Consider the following 14296-nt stretch of genomic DNA (forward strand, 5'->3'; position numbering starts at 1 on the left):
CATGGCAAGGTCATGCAGGAAGCAGATGGTAGAGACCAACCTCTTTACCCCAAATCCAGCAGCCCTAACAACAACGATTAGCCCAGCCTCTCTCAAGTGGGGTCCAGGGGCTCAAAGACTCAAATCCCAGGCTGATTTTTGCCTATGTGGGCACCTGCATTTTTCTAAAAGGTCCATATCTGATTCTAAAATGGCCATGTGACTGTAAAAAGATTAGGAAACACAGATTGAACGAAAGTAAAATGATTCACGTTGGGGGAGGGAAGGGGACGTCCCGAGGTCAGTCCTGGGATAGCGATAGAAAACAGAAATTGCAATTGTCTCCATCAACCCCTTCCCCTTCCCTGCCACCCCACACCCCAGGATCACTGAGCTGTTCTGAGTTCCCCAAAAGGCCTGTGCTCTTCTGTCCCCTCTGCCTCTGCACAGGCAAATCCTCCTCCAGCAGGCAGTAACCGGCAGAGAAGTTTATCTCCTCTTAATCATCAGAGGATCTGATTTCTTTTTTTTTTTTTACAAATGAGATTTTATTTTATTATTTATTTGTTTGTTTATTTATTTATTTATGACTGCATTGGGTCTCCCTTGCTGTGCGCGGCCTTTCTCTAGTTGCGGCGAGCGGGGGCTACTCTTCTTTGTGGCGCGCGGGCTTCTCATTGCAGTGGCTTTTGTTGCCGCGCACGGGTTCTAGGGTGCGTGGGCTTCATAGCTGTGACACGCGGGCTCAGTAGTTGTGGCACACGGGCTCAGTTGCTCCGCCGCATGTGGGAGCTTCCCCGACCAGGGATCGGACCCGTGTCCCCCTCATTGGCAGGCAGATTCTTAACCACTGCACCATCAGGCAAGTCCAGGGTCTGGCTTCTTAAATGGAGTGGAGCTCTAAGAGGCCACAGCAAGCAAACAGCCGGACTGCACACAGGTGGCCCTTGAGCAAAAACTAACATCGCTCAGGTTCTACTGATAACCTCCTCTTTCGTGACAGGCACACTAGTCATTGCGGGGCCCGCACAGCGACCTTTGTTGGAAACCCAAGGATGTCCTTTCCCCCAGGGTCCCTGTCCTTGGTCTGCATACCGGACCCTCCCGACCGAGTCGGGGCTGCTTCCTCTGCGAGTCTCCAGGCGCCCTCTGTGTAGTCCGGGGACACCCCGCAAAGCAGACGTCCCAAGCCTTCCCCGAGGCCCCTCTGACACCGCCTGGAGTGGACCCTCCCCGCGGTGCCCGTGGCTGGGCGGGCCGCACAAGGTGACGTGACGCCATTGGCCGGCGCGGGGCGAGGGGCGGGGAGGGGCGGGCCTGACGCTCCAAGCCCCGGAGCAGTAGGCGCTGCGGATGCATCTCCGGTGACTGCGAGGGCAAGGCACCAGCAGCGGCTTCTGGACAGCGCGATGAGTGGACGGTGAGTGATGCACGGGCGAGAGAGTTCGGGGCGTCCACGGAGCGCCGACCTCCGCCCACCGCCCGAGCCCAGGACCTTCCCAGCCAGGGGCTCCGGAGTCTGGGCACTGGTGCCCTTGGGCTGCCGCGTGCAAAGTCCCCTCCCTCTGCCAGCCTGGCGTATTGCGGGCCTCGGGCCCAAGGCTAGGAGTGAACACTGCGCCAGGCACCTCTTCCAAGGAGAGGGCACTTTAGAAGCTAAAATCTGAGCACAGCAGGTGTGTGCGCGGCAGCAGGCTACATCTTTGCCCACCTTGTCTCTCGCCTTGGCCAATATCCTAGAAGCATTGATCTTAGAATTGGGGGGAGAGGCTCGAAGTGCCTCTGGCACAATTCTCAGATGTCATGGATGGAAGACCATGAGCACCAAGATAATAGCAGAAGCAGGGCCTCACGATTGCTATTTATAGAGGATTTGCCTTGTTCCCAGACTTGTGCTAAGAGCTTTAGCACAATATGCCACCTACTTCTCACAGCCTTGGTACTTTCATTATCCCCATTTTCAGATGAGAAAACTGAGGCTTTAAGAGTTATGGAATTGTCCAGTTTTACCTAGATGAGTCAGTGGTGGAGTCAGGATTTTAACCCAGGGCTTGTTGTGCCAGGTCTCATTCATTTCACCCACTGACCTCAGAGCTCACCCTGCCAGCCACTCTGCTCGCCCCCGTGCTCCTGACTGTGTCCTGCACTTCCCACTCCAAACAGATGCCTTTGTTTTTATTCATCTGGCACAGGCCTGGGGGAGTGAGGGCCTTCTCTCACACCAGGATCAGTGCCAGGCCAGTGCCAGTGTTTTCTTGAAACACTGAAAAGAGAGCTGTGAGTAATCCCACTTCACAGAGGAATTAAATAGGGTCACAACAGGTGAGGGCTGGGATTCTGGAATTTTAGCCCAAGCAGGTTGGACTCCAAAGCCATGTACTGGCACTTGCAGGAAGGATCCTCACTGGCGTCTCTCTAGTTTAACTGCTCACGGCACAATCAAGATTTGTTTCCAGAAGCCATGAGTAAATATTAACTACAGCTAAAATGCCAATCTGCCTGCCCCCCCTCCCCTGAGTAATTCCTGAGCTGCTGCCAGTAGGGTGGGAGGTGCTGAGGGGGCGGGGGGGGGTGGGTACTGGGGAGGGAGAGGAGAGGAAGGGGAAGGGAGAGAAGAGAAGATGAATGCCTTAAACCTAGGTCAAAAAATTGCTGGCTAAGAAGTTGTAATGGGGTGTGTTTCAACACTGTCGGTACGTTTTCATTAGTTTTTGTCATTATTCCCTCTGTGTGTAGTGCCTGTGGTTCGAGACTTTACAGGGAAAGTGAGATTGAGGCCACAGATTAAAGTGTCAGTGTGAAAGCCGGGAGGTGGGACCATATTTCCACCATGAGACTCCAGCAAGTGGCCTGGAGGTCAAGAATAGAGTGAAGTCCAGGGTCCCCCCGGTTGAGGGTCAGCTGGACAATGACCCATAACAACAGAACATGAACAGAACTCAGGCATGTGTTATAGCTCAGGTCCTGTAATTGCAAAGGCTCAAAGGGGAGACTCTGATTACCAGAAAGCACTCTGGACTTGACCCTGGTTTTGAGAGTGAACTCAGCCAGATGCTGTGGCTCACAGATGCTCCTGCTGAGGACTGTCATCCTCTCTGAGTCCCAGGTTCCCATCTCCAGAGCCTCACTGTCTCTCTGGAGACCCTGACTCCCACTGTGACCTCTACTGGGAACTTCTGTTTATCATGGGTGAACCCCATATGAGGCCCAATTACCTGTTTCCTCATTCACCTTCATAGCAGTTAGTGATTCAGCTAATGAGGAACCTGAGGTTCAGAGAGGGAAAAGGGACTTGCCTAAGGTCACACAGCTAAAGAATCCCAGAGCAGAGCTTTAAACCCAGATCCTTGCAAAGGCTGGTGGTTATTCTCTCACAGAGTGCACTGAAGAAAATATTTTCAAATTGTTTTAAAGTAAATCAAAATCAAATAGGAAGTGGCTGCACTTCCCGAAGCTTCTGCAGTTTTGTCACTCTTGTTAAAGGGGAACTTGCAGTTTGCTCAGTCTCCTTTTCTGGCTGTCTGACCTCCTTCCCCAGGATGCACTGCTTAGAGAGATTTGGAACCCCCTTCCCTTGCCTTGCCTGACCCTGGGGGGTGGAGTCGAGGGTGTCATACAGCCCCACAGCCAAACAGCTAGGAAGAGACCTAAAGACACTCTGATCCAGCTGCCAGTACAATCCTGGCTAAACTGAGGCCCGAGAGATGTCACAGCACGTTGAAGTCACGTGCCAAGCTGATACCCCAGCGAAGCTCATACCCAGACTTCTCTCTAGTATGTCCCTTTGCCTCCTCTCCCTTGCTGCGACACATTTCAGCAGAAGTTCTTAACCTGGGACCTGCAGATCCAGGAGCACATGAGCAGGGGCTTACTGATCCTCCTGCAGTGGTGTGCAAATTCAGCCTGTGTATGTGTGCACACTCATGCACACACGGGCATTTTTCTGGAGACAGTGTGTTAAGCTTTCAGGAGACTCCAGAGGGCTCCATGACCCAGAATATTCTGAGCCGTACCGTGTCTCACAGGAAACCATCTCCAGCAGCTGCCTGGAGCACACAGGTCTGGTGCAGTGGGTAGCGCTGGTGGGGGGATGGGAGGACGTGGGGGACGAGGAGAGGCAGCCATTTTGCGCACCCAGTGCAGCCCTGCAGCAGCTGGCACTTGGCCCTTGGAGGGCCTGCACCTCTGGCTCCAGGCCATTGGGATATTAACCAGTGGTCATTCTGAGTACCTGTTTGGCCCAAAAAGCATAGCTGAGAGGATTCCTTTTTTCCTAGACCTCTTCTTCCATAGGCAAGAGCTAAGCTCAGTCTGGGGAGGGAGAATCCCGCGGGGCCAGGGAATATGTGTGTAAGGGGGAGCAGTAGGATAGGAAATGCTTTCTTGCCCCAGGGTGCCAGGCCTTGAAAGCGAGGGCAGAAGCCAGAGACCTGGCTGCAGGGGTCTGGGTGCAGCACCGCCTCTAGGGGGCGACTGTCAGAAAGCTGTGAGGAGGGCCAACCTGCCTGGATGCAGAGGGCCAGGCTCTTCAGAGGAAGAGCAATGGTGTCAGGGGGCCTGGTGCTGGGATAGGCTCAGGGAGAGTGTTGATGGAAGCCCAGGACCTCGAGGGTGGGGAGGATACAGTACAGGTGAGCTGGGGTCAGGGGGTAGACCGAGGGGAAGGTGGCGATTGGAGGTGCTGGGTGGCTCTGCAGCTGCCGTTCCTGCTCTCCCTCGACTCCAGCTGGACTGTGCACAATGTCCCCCTGGGCTTCCAGCCACCAGGGCTGGGGCAGGGAGGGTGTGGCCAAGCCCAGGGGGTGAAGGTAGAGGAGAGAGGAAGGGCAAGGACAGCAGCGTGGAAGGGGATGGAAGCTGCAGCTGCTGCGTCCCTGCCCGCCATCCGCATCCCAACAGCTGGCTTTCTCGGCAAAAATACATTGCCAAGGGGTGGCCTGTGTCTGGCCAGACCCCCTCTCAGAGGCAGCTGGTACCAGCAGGCACTACAGCTTCTTCCCTGGCCCACCTCCTGCCATTTGCCGGTTAACAGGTGCTAGCTAGGGAGGGCCCATTTAAAGGTTCATTGTTTTCTGCGCCACCTTCCTGCTGGCCCTGGCTGGCATTTGAAGGTTGCAGCCACGGGCTGCAGAGCAGGAGACTCAGGCTTCACAGGAATGCATGGCAGTGTCACCAGCACCTGCCCTTTCCCTAGGAACCTCCTACCTCCTTCTGGTCTGAGCAGCCTGGGCTGAGAGGCTCCCAGCTGTGCCCCACAGGCTCCGCCCTCTTTCTTTGACTTGCCATGTCACGGTCTTTACATATTTGATTTTAATCCTGCCTAAAGAAGAACTTCAGAGTCATAATTTTGTAAGATGTTAGAACAGAGTTTACCAAGCACTCAGATTTCACAGACATCCTCAGAACGTTTTAATTTGGATGCCGATACATTTTCCATTTTGCCGAGTTAAAACAACAATGACCATCTATCATTGCCACTATTTTATGAAAGAGAGGGCATCGTAGGACTAAAAAGTAGGCAGCACATCGTCTTGAAATAAAAGGCTTTCGAATGCAGTGGATGTAGCTTCATGAAAACGCCACTGCGTTAGCTTTCTTTTTCTGCTTCTGCCGTTAGCCAGTAGGAAGTGGGCTGTAGTGATGGCCTGAGGAGCCGCAGAGCTGCCTTCTCCCATAATAACCAGCTCCATGACCCCAAAAGAGGAAAGATGGGCCGCAGCTTTAAAGGCTTCATTGTCCTTTGTCCCAAACCAAAGGCCAGGGACAATAACGAGGGCAGGCAGCGGGCCCACTGTTCTCAGCAGCCCCTCCTCACGTCTGGCAGAGCAGCTGCTGAAGTGGAAAGCGAAAACAATCCACTGCCTGTTCACTGGGACAGGTAACCATGGCTGGCTTGCTGCCCTGGGGCCCCTCCTCCTGGGGACAGGGAGCCCTGGCGCAGCCTGAGTCCTCGGATTGGGGACAGAGCCTCCTCCAGCCAGGGAAGCAAGTGTGGAGGCCTGAGCTCTGTGCCCTGGGGCCTGGGGGAGGGGAGCAGGCTGGGACAAGGAAGGCTGGGCTCCCCAGAGCCACAGGGCTTGGCCTGCCCAGCTGCACCTGTCACTTTGTGCTTTGCAGCCTGCGCCTGGGTGGTGGGCCAGCCCATCCTCTCCCCAGACTGCTGCTTCAACCAAAGCAGCCCCGCTTTAATCCGTTTGTGCGTTAAGCTTCTCCTAGGGCTTTAGTTAAAGATAGGATTGTCCTTTTTTAAAAGGTAGAAAAACACTCCACTGAAGATTCATTAAGTCCTGCCCAATGCATGAGGACAGTGAGTGTTTAACGGGAGGTTTCAGGAACACGCTCCAAATGGAGAGAAATCTCAGTTGGCTTTCTTCCCAGGGTCTGTGTGTCCGCTGTGCCTCAAAGCTCTCTCATTCAGGTTACCCCCAGGATGCCTCTCAGGTACACATGCAGCTCACTTGAGAACCGGACAAGACACTGGGGGTATCAAAATCAATGAAAACCTCCTCTACCTCCAGTCGGGTAAAGGAGGCACAGATGCAGTGCTGGCACTGGGAGAGGAATTCTGAGAGTGACCCCAGAGCTCGGGTCTGGAACACAAGGAGATGGAGGTGTTGCCAAGTTGGGGTGGGGCGATGGGACACGTGAGAACCAGAGACCACGAGACTGGCTTCGGGCCACGCACATGATGGATGTCAGAGGACACAGCAGTATGTGGTTCTCTCAAAGAAGAGATTGTTTTTCTATAGAGCAAAGTTTCCCCCCCTGTAAGGCTCCGACCCCGCCCGGCAATTTGAAAGAGCCCTCATTCGTTGCCTCCCCCCAGCCTTGCTCACTTATCTCCTTCCCTCACCTGGGATGGTGTACCCCATTCTCTCTCCCTACCACATAAGCTGTTTACCCTATGAGCCACCTTCTCCTTTCCCTTTGCTCTCTGCAATCCAGGACCCTTCTGCACTTTCCTCCTGATTCCCTCTGAGCTGTCTCCCCCAGCTGATGTCACCCAACTCCAGCTGGAGACACTCGGCTCGTTGGCCGTGTCCTTTAAATAAGCAGGCTCTTGAGGGTAAAGCATTCCAGAAGGCCATTGCAGGGAGCCTCTCCTGTGTTACTCAGCACAGTATTATCCAGAGCCCTAGGCAAAGCCGCGGATGGGGCTCCCCGCCATGCACCTCACCTTCAACCAGAGCAGCCCCTTTAATCTGATTTGCATAACTGTTGCATTTGAACAAAGAGTTCTACAGTTGAGAAAATTTCTGACTCATTGGAGATCAATATTCTCATTGTACAGATGGGAAAATCAAGGCCCAGAGAGGAAAAAGCATGCAACTGAAGCTACACGGGTCTTTAGCAGCTCCCAGCCCAAAGCACTTTAAGAAACATCTTCTATTAATAACTCATCACTGCTTGATATAGAGAATTCCACTTGTAAGTGTCCCTACTAAATAGAGCAAAATGGGCATATTCCTCACATGCTTTGGGAGAAAGACAGTGTTATAAATGGAGTCATGTCATGCATCAGCAGGTATACACACACACACACACACACACACATATACATACATATATATATATTCATTTTAACTTTATTATTTACTGAATTAGTCAGGATAGCCTAGGTTATGCTGCAGTAACAAATCCCAGAAACACAGCAGAGGTTTATTTCTCTTTCCCAGTCCATATTCGTTGTGGATTGGCAGAGGCGTCCGGTCCGCAGAAGCAATCTGGGACTCAGGCTGACCATCAAGAAGCTGTACTTACTGGGACATGTGGCTTTCTGGGTCACCACAACAGGGAACAAGAGAGCCACAGGGTCATGCATTGGCTCAGAGGCACTGGCCTGGGAGTGACAACAACACTTCTGTTTGCAGAGCTAGTCACATGGCCCCATAGCTGCAGGGGACTGGGGAACGGGAGCTATCATGTGATCATTCCAGGGGCAGTAATTGTCTCTACCACAGTCACCCAACTTTAAACAGTAAAATGTAGCCCATAAAAATCCAGATGTCTGGCTTCTCGTGAAACACCAGATCTGCCCCTCTGGAAGAGGAATGTGTCCCCAAGTCCCCTGACCAGTGTCCCTCAGCTGAGTCACTTCCCTGGCCCCTGGAGACTTTTGCATGATTTATTCCAGCTGTGTATGCACAACTCTGGAAAGTTGACTTTGGGGGACCCCATGAGGCTTTCTGTATTCGTCCAATGATTTAACAGCCATTTGCGGACCTCCTGCAGCGTCCCAGGCTTGCACTCCGCGCTGGAAACAAGTGGTGAGGCAGAAAAGCAACATCCCAGCCACACCACCCTCCTCCTCTCCTGGGAGAGTCCGAACAAGAGGCCGGCCCTGCAGGGGAGAGCCAAGAGCAGGAACTAGGCCAGAGAGGAGCTGTTGCTGCTACTGCTGCAGAAGGGGTCTGCTCCGGCACGGGCTTCCTGGCAAGCGACGGTTTAGGGTGTAGGACAAGGACGACGCTGGGTTCTGAGCAGAGAATGGCTGTAAAAGCCCAAAGGGGAGGGCTTCCCTGGTGGCGCAGTGGTTGAGAGTCCGCCTGCCGATGCAGGGGACACAGGTTCGTGCCCCAGTCCGGGAAGATCCCACGTGCCGCGGAGTGGCCGGGCCCGTGAGTCATGGCCGCTGAGCCTGCGCATCCGGAGCCTGTGCTCCACAGCGGGAGAGGCCACAACAGTGAGAGGCCCGCGTACCGCAAAAAAAAAAAAAAAAAAAAAAAGCCCAAAGGGGAGAAAAAGCATAGAACCCATTAGGGGAACTGTGGAGCTCAGAGCAGGAAGTGAGGGGAGTGGAAGAGAAGCTGGCTACAGAGGAAGGCAAGAGAAAAACCCATCTCTTGTTATTTCTAGGTAAATCCAGCCCTTCCCATTATGAGCTTGCTTAAAGCAAGACAGTTGTGTCATGGACCCACAGAAACAGTGTTGACGGAGAAACCCAGCCTTGCCCTGAGCTGAAGCCAGCTTCTGCATCGGAAGCATTTGAGGAAGGACCCAGAGAGGGAGCCTGGCAGATCACTTTTTCCACAGGGTATCTGAGGTGCTGAGGAACCGAAACCCTATTTTGAAATAGGCCAAGAAGAAGGCAGCTGGAAGTCCCCAGCTCCAGGCCCCCATGGTGCCAATGCCCTGTGCCCTACAGAGGTAGGGCTGGCTGCTGGCCACAGCTCGGGGCCTGCCCTCTCTGCAGGCCACAGTTTGCCTCACTGTAGACTCAGGCAGAGGGGAGGAATTTAGGGGTTGATTCTGATGTCACTGGGAAGCCCACCTCTCTCAAACCATTCCCCTTCTCTACGCCAGCCGTGTGTCCCCTGCCTCCAGAATCAAATGCTCATTCAGGGCTGATGTGGCCACAAGAAGGCTGGCACATCTTGTTTGTGGGTGGATCAAGCCAGCAGGGAAGAGTGTGCTGGGCTAGTCAGAGTCAGCGCCCGTCTGCAGCGACGGGCTCTGCTCTGAGGTCACCGATACCACAGCAGTTGGACCTGACCTTGACCACCTCCCGCCCACCCCCAGTAGCACTGGCACACACACAGGTCAGGAAGACGCGATTGAGCCAGGTTTGTGTGAACAGATGTTGGGGTTTTTTGTGAAGGAGCCAAGCAAGCTCCATAGTGTGAAAGGCACACAGTGTGCCCTGTCAGTGCCACCTCCCAGGGTAAGTAAACCCCTCAGATTCCTAGCTGCAACTTGGGAGAAGAGGGGTAGAGGCAGGGTCAAGGTTAGAGTAGGCATGTGTGTGTGAAGCTGTGGCTCAGTGCCCTACACATAGGGGGCCTTGATAAGAGAGTGCTCGGCCAGAATAATGCAGAAACAGAGAGAAGTAAGAATCTGTACGGAGGATGCCAACAGGATAGAGAAAGCTCTAGTGGATTTACCCTCTGTGAAAGAAACCTAGGAGGGCTTGGGAAGCTCCACAAACTTCTCCAGGTTGTGAATGAGAAGAGATAGAGACAGTTTCATGGGTGAGTCCACGAACAATCCTACAGGATAGAGTTTACTCCATTATACAGATGAGAAAATGAAGGGTCTGGGGGTTTCAGTTACTGTCCGATTTCAGTATAGAAAAGGGGCTAAGAGACCAGCATCTGGAGTCTAGATGCTTGTGTTCGGTGACTTTGCCATTTACTCCCTGGGAATCTTGGGCCAAGTACTTAACTTCTGTCCCTGTTTTCTCATCCGTGAAATGGGAATAGGATGGTACTTACCTCATAATGGTGTTGTAAGGAATAAACAAGATAATTCTTAGAATATGCTCAACAGTCTCCAGCATGTAGTGAACATGGTACCGATTAGCCAGTCCCTAGGAGAGCTGGTCCAGGTGTGTTGACTCCAAAGGCAGTGATGGGGGGACCACCTCAGGCTCCGTGGAAACGGAGGAGAAAGGCCAGGGGTGACTTAGAGGTTTGAGGGAGCAATCAAGGTAGAAACCATCATTCAGGGTGTCCATCAAGAGAAAAAGCCTATAATCTGAAATATTGAGGAGATTGATCTGTGTCCTGGGAATCATGAAGAGGTTTTGGGAAGGGGGCTGATAGGTCAGTTCTGACCTTGCCCTGCCAGGGCTGATACGTGTCGGTGTGGGGTGCCATGAAGTCCTCTAGGTCTGGCCCTATACCTGGGGGCGGGGGTGGGGTGGGAGTGAGGTAGGGGTCGGGGCGTGGGGACGTGAGAGGGTGGGGAGGTGGGAGGTGAGACAGAAGCTCCAGCCTCTGCCCCAAGGCTCCGGCGCCACACTGGCCATCACTTCCCCCGGCTTAGGTGTCTGTGCGCCCTCCTTTGTCTACCAGCAGGTAACTTCCGAGTCTGCAGACAACAGCAAAAGATGAAGGAAGATTGTCCACCCAGTTCTCACGTGCCCATCAGCGACAGCAAGTCCATTCTGAAGTAAGCCATTGTGAGCAAAGAGGGGTCTCCATGCCTGCCTTCCCCCCGTGGCCACGCCCCTGCCATGGGCAGCCTGTGGGTGGAGGAATTCTGGGCACTTTTTGTAGATACAATGATGTGCCTGCCCCAGGGACAGTGATGAGAGCACTTCCTTTTGAAGTGCTTTGGAGATCAAGGATCAAGGCCTGAGTTTGACCCCCGCCTCCTTGGGCAGACAAAAGCAGGAAAGTGTGACAGTGCCTGCTGTGAATCTGCAGAGATGGCATTTAATTTATATAAAAACTAGAGCACTACTAACATCTTATTGCATTAAAAAGTTCAGGAAAAAAAAACCCTCAAAACTAGTTTTGAGTTTTTATTAAAAAGGTATATTTTTCTCAGCTTATTTTTATTTATTTTATTTTGTTTATGATGAGACTCCTGGTCTCATCATAAAAAAACTGCTTGGGATAATTTTCCAAGTTCATTGCTGAACTAAAGAAAAAGGTATTTTTTCATTTTATCTTGCTTTTCAAGTCCTGAGTCCAAGTATTTTCTAAATTTGGGTAGCTCCCATCTGCCATCCTGAAGACAAACCAAGCCTCCTTGAAAGGGACTAGCTTTTGCTGAGGACCTGCCCGTTGGGGTCCTCCTACTAAAGACCCTGAGAAAACAGACAGTACTCCCACACCATCATTTTCCTTATTTAGATCTGATAATAAGAACAATGTAACAATATTAAATATCATTTTGAAAAAAGTCATAATAACAACCATACATGATTTAGATATGTTATACATGTACATATCCTAACAATTTTATATTCAGCATTTGCACACTTATAAGCACAGTGAACATGCAGTATTGAATCCTGCATTGTTAATGCCATTCAGTTGTAAATGGGTTCCCTTGTCAGTTACCATCACCCCACATCACACAGGGCTCTACAACAGAGCACCGGAGCGTGTTTTTCTCATCCAGGCCCGGGGTTGCTCGAGTGTGGGTGAAAGCATTACCTGAGAGGTTCAAGAGCATCTCTGTCCAGTAGGGGAGCCACCAGCTACATGTGGCTGCTGAGCATGGGACCTGTGGCTGGAGAGATGTAGTGAATATAAAAGATGCTCCAGCTAGCGAACGTTTCTTACAAAATAAAATAATGAGCAGAATCTCATTAATAATTTTTACATAGATTTCACGTTGACATGATAATATTTTAGATACCCTGGATTCAATAAAATGTGTTATTAAAACTAATTTCCCCTGTTTTATTTTCCTTGGTAATATAGCTACTAGAAGATTTAAAATGATGTGTGTAGCTTGCATTGCATGTCTATTGGACTGCACTGCCCTGCAGAGCCCAGCTTGGGTACAGGGAGCTGTCCTCATTTTCTCTCTGCCACACCTCAGCCAAGGCACAAGCTGTGGCTTTCCCTTTATTCTGGGGAGACAGCATTTGGACAGAGTAGCCATCCTAGGGCCTTCAGGATCTTACTCTCAGGGGCTGTCACCTTCATCCCTTGATCACACATCCAGGAAGTCAGGATGGGGAAGAGGCACCCTGGTGGTACCTTCACAGCAGCCACCCCAGACCCTTGTAGGAAGAAATATGGGGAGAAAAAGCAAGCCTTTAAAATGCCAATTATCCAAGCCCAAGTGACTTATTCTGAGAAGGTGACTCAGAAGTAAGGTACAGGGAGATTGTCAGGAACTCTTATCTATAATAGTGAAATTGTGCAAACACCCTAGAAGTACAACAGGGTGGGCCCCTCTGTGAGTTTTGCTTCCTTCTCAGCCCCACCCCGGGCTTTCCAGGAGCGCTGATCTGCGAAACTCCTTAGAAGACCAAAGGGTGTGTGTCTGATGGCAAAGTCTAGTCTCTCAATGGATTATATGTTGTTGGCAAAACATGTACATTATGCCCATTTTACAAATGAGGAAACTGAGCCCAGCGAAGCCAAATGCCTTATCCAAGGCCCCACCACATTCCAAGAGCACATGTGTGTCTTTACCTTTTTTAGGTCGGAGCTCTTAAGCCTGCTGAAAACCTACAACTGCTACCATGAGGGCAGAAGCTTTCAGCTGAGACACAGAGAGGTAAGGCCCATTTCTCTTCTTTTTCATAGGGTCACCATTTATCCTGGCTTTCCAAAAATAGTGCTGCTTTATACCTGTTATCAAGGGTAATTCTTAAGACCATTTCCTTCACTCTGAGTGTCCAGTTTGGATAATAAATTGTAAGGTCACCCATCCCCTGAGTTGGGGACCAGGTTATCTCCTTTGAGATCCCTGCAAGGGGTACTGAGGGTCGGACCATCCCCGTGAGAATGCAGAGCCAGTGGAAATCCCCTTGTGGGCCTTCTCCTTCCACCTGGGACTTTTGTCTTCGTGAAGGCCAGGACATTGGCGTCTGAAATCCTTGAGACCACACAGTCCAGCGCTTCCTCTGCTCATCCCAGCACAGATGAGGAACTCAGCACAAGGCCCTGGCTTGCCCAAGTTCACGGGGCAACACAGGAGTGAAAGCAGAGTCTCTGTGCTTGTCCACCAAGAGGAAAGGCTTGCGATAGAGGAGCGCTCCCCAGAAGATGCTTACAGGGCCAGGAAGGTCCGCACATGAAAGGCAGGGTGGGCGTGGGAAGTGGAGGACACTGGAGAACACGGGTCAGATCAAACCCAGGGCAGCTGTGGAGAGATGTGGGCTTGGTACACCCAGACCCTTCCTGATTTTTCAAAGGAAGCTAGATATCTGGAATTTCATGTGGAATTCCCAAACCTCGAAGCACTGTGTGGCCTAAACAAAACAAGCCAAATACAAGCACGTGGGCACCAGCCGGACTCCAGGGAGTGGCCAGCAAGGCCCAGGCTCTGGGAGCTGCTCACCGGGCAGATCAAGTGAAGGCCTGGTCTTGCCACCCACCATCCAGAACTTCCAGATCTTTCACATGGGAACCCTGGTCGGGATATTGGGGCATTTGAAAAGCCAAAATGGGGTGTCTTATCGTGATCATGATTAGGCTTTATTTTGGGAGGTTTCCATAGTCGAGATCGGGTTGACTCTTGGATTTTCTCTAGCCCATCGGTGTCTGGCAAGGGCCAGTGGCCTCTGAGTTCCCCCTCTGTTGTTGAACATGGGAACAGACAGTTCAAGCCCCGGCAACCCACAGAGACCTCATGCAGGTGGAAGCCACTCTGCTCACTAATCTCGCTTCCACTAGTTCTTCAAACAACCACACATCCCCTTCTGTAATTACTAGAACAGAGGGTGAGCCCCGAGGTTCAGGCAGCTCTGGGCAGCAGGGAGATCGCCAGTCAGTGTCAGGGAGGTGACCTCCATCAGCCAGGCCAGGCCAGTGTCACACAGTTCAGGAGCCTGGACAGGAGGGAGGCTGCTAGCTCCTGGCTCAGGCCGTGCTAGGCTGCCTGTGACAACCTGGAATGATACAGATCT

At 52.0% G+C, this 14296-nt stretch overlaps 1 protein-coding gene across 3 annotated transcripts in view; it reads left to right on the plus strand.

The window, feature by feature from the left end:
- Window positions 1-1315: 1315 nt before the first annotated feature.
- RASSF4 (Ras association domain family member 4) overlaps window positions 1316-14296 on the plus strand; it is a 33822-nt gene continuing 20841 nt past the window's right edge. For 2 of the 3 annotated variants that reach the window (XM_060102850.1, XM_060102870.1), the window contains exons 1-3: window positions 1316-1399; window positions 10776-10869; window positions 12867-12942. In XM_060102850.1, coding sequence (XP_059958833.1) covers window positions 10808-10869; window positions 12867-12942 — 138 coding nt within the window. In that variant the 5' untranslated portion in view covers window positions 1316-1399; window positions 10776-10807. Of the gene's footprint in view, window positions 1400-10772; window positions 10870-12866; window positions 12943-14296 lie in introns of all 3 variants that reach the window. The other variant, XM_060102859.1, reaches the window with a different exon arrangement.

This window comes from Mesoplodon densirostris, chromosome 1 (genome assembly GCF_025265405.1).
Source record: "Mesoplodon densirostris isolate mMesDen1 chromosome 1, mMesDen1 primary haplotype, whole genome shotgun sequence".
In the NCBI taxonomy this organism is placed as follows: Eukaryota; Metazoa; Chordata; class Mammalia; order Artiodactyla; family Ziphiidae; genus Mesoplodon; species Mesoplodon densirostris.